General features: G+C 33.1%; 1 protein-coding gene across 1 annotated transcript; it reads left to right on the forward strand.

The window, feature by feature from the left end:
* Positions 1–892: 892 nt before the first annotated feature.
* On the forward strand, positions 893–1,531 carry LOC105111175 (agamous-like MADS-box protein AGL62). Its single transcript, XM_011006463.1, has one exon. The coding sequence runs from the start codon at positions 893–895 to the stop codon at positions 1,529–1,531; it is 639 nt and encodes a 212-aa protein (XP_011004765.1).
* The last annotated feature ends 4,225 nt before the right edge of the window (positions 1,532–5,756 follow it).

Below are 5,756 nucleotides of genomic sequence, written 5' to 3' on the forward strand. Positions count from 1 at the left end.
AAATAAATCATGTCAAAACAATCCTCATAAATTTTAATTTTTCAAAGTTAAAACCTAAACATATCTTAGATTCAATTTGGTTTTCTAATTCAAGCGGCAATTATGCGCGGCCATGTAAACTAGTGAACTCTATGAACACTAAGCACCAGACCACTGACCAAGATAGATTACAAGGGCATAAATTTTAATTTTTCAAAGTTAAAACCTCTGAACATATCTTAGATTCAATTTGTTTTTTTTTAATTCAAGCGGCAATTATGCGCGGCCAAGTAAACTAGTGAACTCTATAAACACCATGCACCAGACCACGGACCAAGATAGAATACAAGGGAAAATTTAAAATTGACCCCCAAAGTGTAATTCAAATCTCAATTGAGTCCTCATAAGGATTTTGTCTCCCTAGGATTTCCAATGTAACGAGGCATATTTTAAAAAATTCCCAATTGAGTTTACGTTAAAACTCTGAAGAAATTTTCAACAGAAACAGCAAACTCCTACAATATGGTATCATAATTTTACAAGAACCTGTAAAATCTTAATGGCATGTATAGCGAGAACAAGTGTTAGGGAGAATAAACTCTCAAGTCTCTTATACTAATTCAAAGATAATTAAGGTTGGGTTAAGAATGGTATGCATGCATAACGGGAAGGGAAGAGACAATAGAAAAAATAATATATTATGAAAATAATTCCTAAACATGCAAGAAAGAGATTCTCTTTCCTTTCCTTTCAATGTTTAACAAAAGGTGTAATTTCCTATTCAAGGGGTTAAACACTTTCCAAAATAAGAGTGGAAAGATCTCATAAATCTATAAATATATATACCACCCAACATCTCAAAACCCTAGACCCTATTCTCCCTTTCAAGCTTCTTAATCTTTACATATCCACCATGGATGCAACGGATTTGAACCGCCAGCGGCACCAGCAGGAGACACGCAGGACAAGCAAAGGTCGTCAGAAGATTGAGATAAAGAAAGTAGAGAAAGAAAGCAATCGTTATGTCACGTTTTCAAAACGTAAAAACGGGTTGTTCAAGAAAGCAACAGAACTTTCTACCTTGTGCGGGGCTGAAACAGCAGTCATTGTCTTCTCTGAACATCGAAAGCTCTTCTCTTGTGGCCAGCCAGACGTTGATAAGGTTCTTGATCGTTATCTTGCTGAAATAGAAAGGGTCCCTAACAACTTCCCGCCGATCACCAATAACAATATAGAGAGGCAGTTAGCTAATAAACAAGAATATGCAAGATCCTTGAAGCGATTGGAAGACGAGCAAACGGTTGCAAAGATGATTGGGAACATGAACAACATGAATGAGGGTGGCTTTTGGTGGGATCTACCCATTGATAACATGGAGCAGGATGAGCTTGAAGCATACAAAGAATCAATGGAACAATTGAAGAAGAATGTGATAACTCGACTTGGCTTGATTGAAGCTAATAATGCTCCTAGTGGGTCTAGGATTGTCAATCCCTTCATTAACATGAAGGAAATACCTTCTCTTAGCTTTAATAATCATCGATTTCAATGATGGCTTCATCTGTAGTTTGATTTTATTTACTTTTGCTTTAAATTTATTTATCTTTTGATTCCTGGCACATCTTTTTTTTTTTTGCCTGTATTTTGAGGTGATGAATGTGATTGGACGTCAATGGGTTTCCACGTCTGTTTTTGATGAATTTTTCTTCATATATAGAATTAGTAGCAAGTTCTTCTATTTATCTTAAATAATATAGCAGAGCTTTACTTAAATTTTTTTGCGTTGCCAAAGAATTTGGACACGATGCTAATTTTGAAATAACTCCATGCATCAAGAACTCCTGGCAAACACCAAAGATGCAATCTCCATCCATGGTGTGTATCGCGTGGTTCTCTAATTAATTGCTGTGAATTTTCTTAATTTCCTTGTAAGATCTGGTCTGAGTCTCGGTCAGCCTCATCTACCCTTATTTATTTATTTATTTACAGAAACCACCTCATCAACATCTGTTTCTTCAATTCTGGCTTCTTCTTCTTTTTCTTAATTGAAATGCTCTACATCAATTCCTCCTGTGTTGCTTCAGTGTACACAACTGTAGAGAAGAACAATATAAATCATGTAATGCAGGTGATCCTGAATTCACAGAAAAAATAAATATTTTAATTTTAAGTTCTTACTATGTAATCGTCAAATCAAATGGTAAGAATTTAAAATTAAAATATTTATTTTTCCTGTGATTTTAGATTTGAATTCTTGGTTATTTATATAATAACTATTAGAGGCTTACATGGTCATTAATTTCAGGGCTCGTGAGATTAGTCGTGGTATATGCAAGCTAGCTCGGACACCTACGTTAATTAAAAAAAACAATATACTACTTATATAATTAAATTATAAGGACATGGGATCAAGATATTTGCTCCCTCTGTGGTCTCAGGTTCAAGTTTTTGGTTGCTCATATGATGATCACTGGAGGCTTACATGGTCGTTAACTTCAGGGCCTGTAGGATTAGTCGTGGTGCGCGCAAGCTGGCCCGGACACCCACGTTAATCTAAAAAAAAAAATTATAAGGGCATGTTTCAAGTATATATAAATGATTTTTGAAAATATTTTTTTGTTTACTAATATATTAAAATAATAGATTTTTTTAAAAAAATTAATTTATTTTTAATATCAATACATCAAAATAATTTAAAATATATAAAAAATTTATTTAAAAATAAAAATATTCAAAAAAATTAAAAAAACGATTGTAATTAATTTTCCACAAGCATCCTGGTTTATACGCCTTTGCCACTCCACGCGAATTTCTACAGTGATTATGTAATTTCTTTTATTTATTTTGTTTAATGTGATGATGATGCACGTTGTCTTGCACGATCATTGTACTTCTCTGCGATGTAGAGCTACATCTCCTCCATGTAATACACTGACACTTTTTAACTCTCTCGTGTGAAAGGCACTTATCTCGGATATTGTATACTGGTTTTTTGTGTTTATAATTGTTTTTTTAAAAAATTTGTGTTAGAATATATTAAAATAATTTTTTTATTTTTTAAAAATTAGCCCATTAAAATATTTCAAAACATATAAAAAAAATTATTTTTTTTATAAAAATTAAATTTTTTAAAAACACAATTTGCACTCCAAACGTGTTCTATGAGATTAATAAATGGCATCACGTAAAAAAATGATTTAAAAAATCAATATTCATAGTGTAATTCCCTTAATTCCCTCATATGAAATATGAATATCTTAGATGTTAACTAATAAAATTTATAAATGGCATCATATATATTCCTGAAAAATTTATTAGCTAGTATTCAAAATAATTTAATATTTTCTTAAAAATATTAAATTATATATATTCATATCCGGTAATAAGACTTATCTAGAAAAATATGGATATCATTAGATTATTAGTTTATCTAAATTATTTATTTTTATTAAAATGATATAATTTTTTTATAAAAAAAATTGGAATTAATGTGGCTCAATCTAGAATGAGTTTAGTCAAATTAACCCATTCGATCAAATTAACATCCTTTTCCACTTAACTTAAAATCGGTAAGCTCTGAATCATATATTTTTTACAGGTTAACAAGCATGTTAACAACTATGGTGACTAGGAACTCTTATGTGTAAACCAAAGCAATCATTTTTGTAATGGACCCGATACTATGGGCCTTGTCCCAAGTCCATGGGCCTCTGTTTAGTCTTAAAACCGCCCAACCCTAAAGACTCGCCTACCTATAAAAGCCGATGAAGCTGTCTCAAAGCTACAATTTGGGCACATTCCAGAAGCCTAGCTTTCCAATCGGCATTCTCTTACAGGTAAAATAAATCTTTCAACTAGTTTCTTTATCGCAATCAATTCGTTAATTATCTTGTTTAATAATCATTTCAATTATTATTTTTACGTGCTTAATTTTTTTATAGAATTTATGGATACCTGAATTTGATAAGCTTAGGGTTTATTCACGATATACTTTCTATTCATTTCAAAGGGCTCCGTTTTTTTGTCTTTTTTTTTTTGCAATAGAAATGAAAACAAATTCTAATAAGATTTGTTGATTAATCAATTTCATTTCTTAATATCAAACATATTCTGATGTGTCTGTTTGATCGCATTTTTTTTTTGCTTTTAAAAAGTTCAATAGAAGCAAACAAGCCATGGCGGGTGGGAATTTCATGCACAGAGTCTTATCCTATGTTGTGAATGAGCTTGTCGTAAATGGTCTTGCTAACAGGTATTGTTGATCCTATTAATTTCCTGTCCGCCTTCCATTTTTTTTGCTCCGGTGATGTGTTATTCTGTCGTTGGTTTATATTTCAATTCTTGAATAACTTTTTTCCAGATAAGCTTCTTTCTCTGACCATTGAGGTTGGATGGTTTCCTCAATGGTTCGTTCAGTTGAAGCAAAAGTGGCTCTTATCTTCGTTTATAATTTTGTTGGCAGTGCAATTTGTTGTGCGCTGGCTGTTGAAGTTGGAGAAAATTTGATTCCTCTGCTTTTTTTGGTGTGCTCGTTGATATGAGTGCTTTGATTTCTTGCTTTGAATCATTTAGATGTCATTTGCCCTTTATAGTGAAATATGAGGTGTTTTGGTTGGAACAACTTTGGAAGTTGTTTCAGTTAGTGCAACCTGCTAGGTTTCCCTTTCGAATTAAATTAATTTTTGAAGTAATGAAGTGATTTCATCAGTAGCGGTTATAATTGCAGCGTTGTAAATAATGTCTGCATGAAAATTTTAGTTATCTAACACTTAAGTGATCTCTTTATGGGAAATGGCCTGTTTTAATGAGTTTCTGGTTATATGCTATGAGTCAATGGTTGTGTTGAGCTTTAATGACATGTGAGACTTGTGTGTTAAATCTTCTCTTATAGGCTGTTGGGGTTGCCTCCCATTCCTAAACAGTTTGCTCCCTGAAGCCAAACAGCCTCAAAACTTAATTTATTGTGCCTGCAGTGAGTGTAGTGCAAATTTTGAGGTTTGAGAAATTTTCGCAGTTGAGTATTCATTTATTTATTTTATTCAATACTCCTTTTCCTCCACAAAGAAATAAAAACTCGACTCATATCTAAGAATGGAGCTATGGGACTGTTGTTCTATTATTATAACTTTCTGTTTTATTATAATCATCAATTTGGTGGAGTTGATGGAACAAAAAATGAGTTTGCCTTGTTGATCTATCTACAATTTATGAACATGGCATCATGATGAATAATGATGATAGGATTTAGTTTGTTTGCCAAGGTGGTAGCTGCTCAACTCCCAATTCATATCTTTTTTGGCTCCTGTAGTGCCTGTTAGCTTGAAAGAGTCAGTTATTGCTTTATGATCCCAGCCTTCTAATTGTCAACCTTTGATTTTGAACAGAGTAGAGGTTTTAACCTTGATGTTATCGACCCTTTTTAATTTTGGTTTTTTTTGCTTGCAGTCCTGCATTCCAGAGGTTTGCAGTGAGAACATCAAGGAGGATTGATGATATTTCAATGACGGGTGTGTTTCTGTTACATTTTGTGATCTGGACCTGCAATTTCAGTCATTGCTGGCTTTTAATCTGATGATGAGTGTTGTTTTGTTATGCAGCGGCAAAGAAAAAGAAAGAACTTGCCGAGCAGGTGAAAGACCTTTCCGAGAATTTCGAGGTGATGTGATATGTACCTAATTTAATACCGGAAGAGCTGGGTTATCTTCTACGGAGTGCTGCTGACGGTGTATGTTATGTTCTGTGCAGTCTTTTAAGAACCAGCAGTAGTGCGGAAGTGG

This window comes from Populus euphratica, unplaced genomic scaffold, assembly GCF_000495115.2.
Source record: "Populus euphratica unplaced genomic scaffold, PopEup_1.0 scaffold281.1, whole genome shotgun sequence".
NCBI lineage: Eukaryota > Viridiplantae > Streptophyta > Magnoliopsida > Malpighiales > Salicaceae > Populus > Populus euphratica.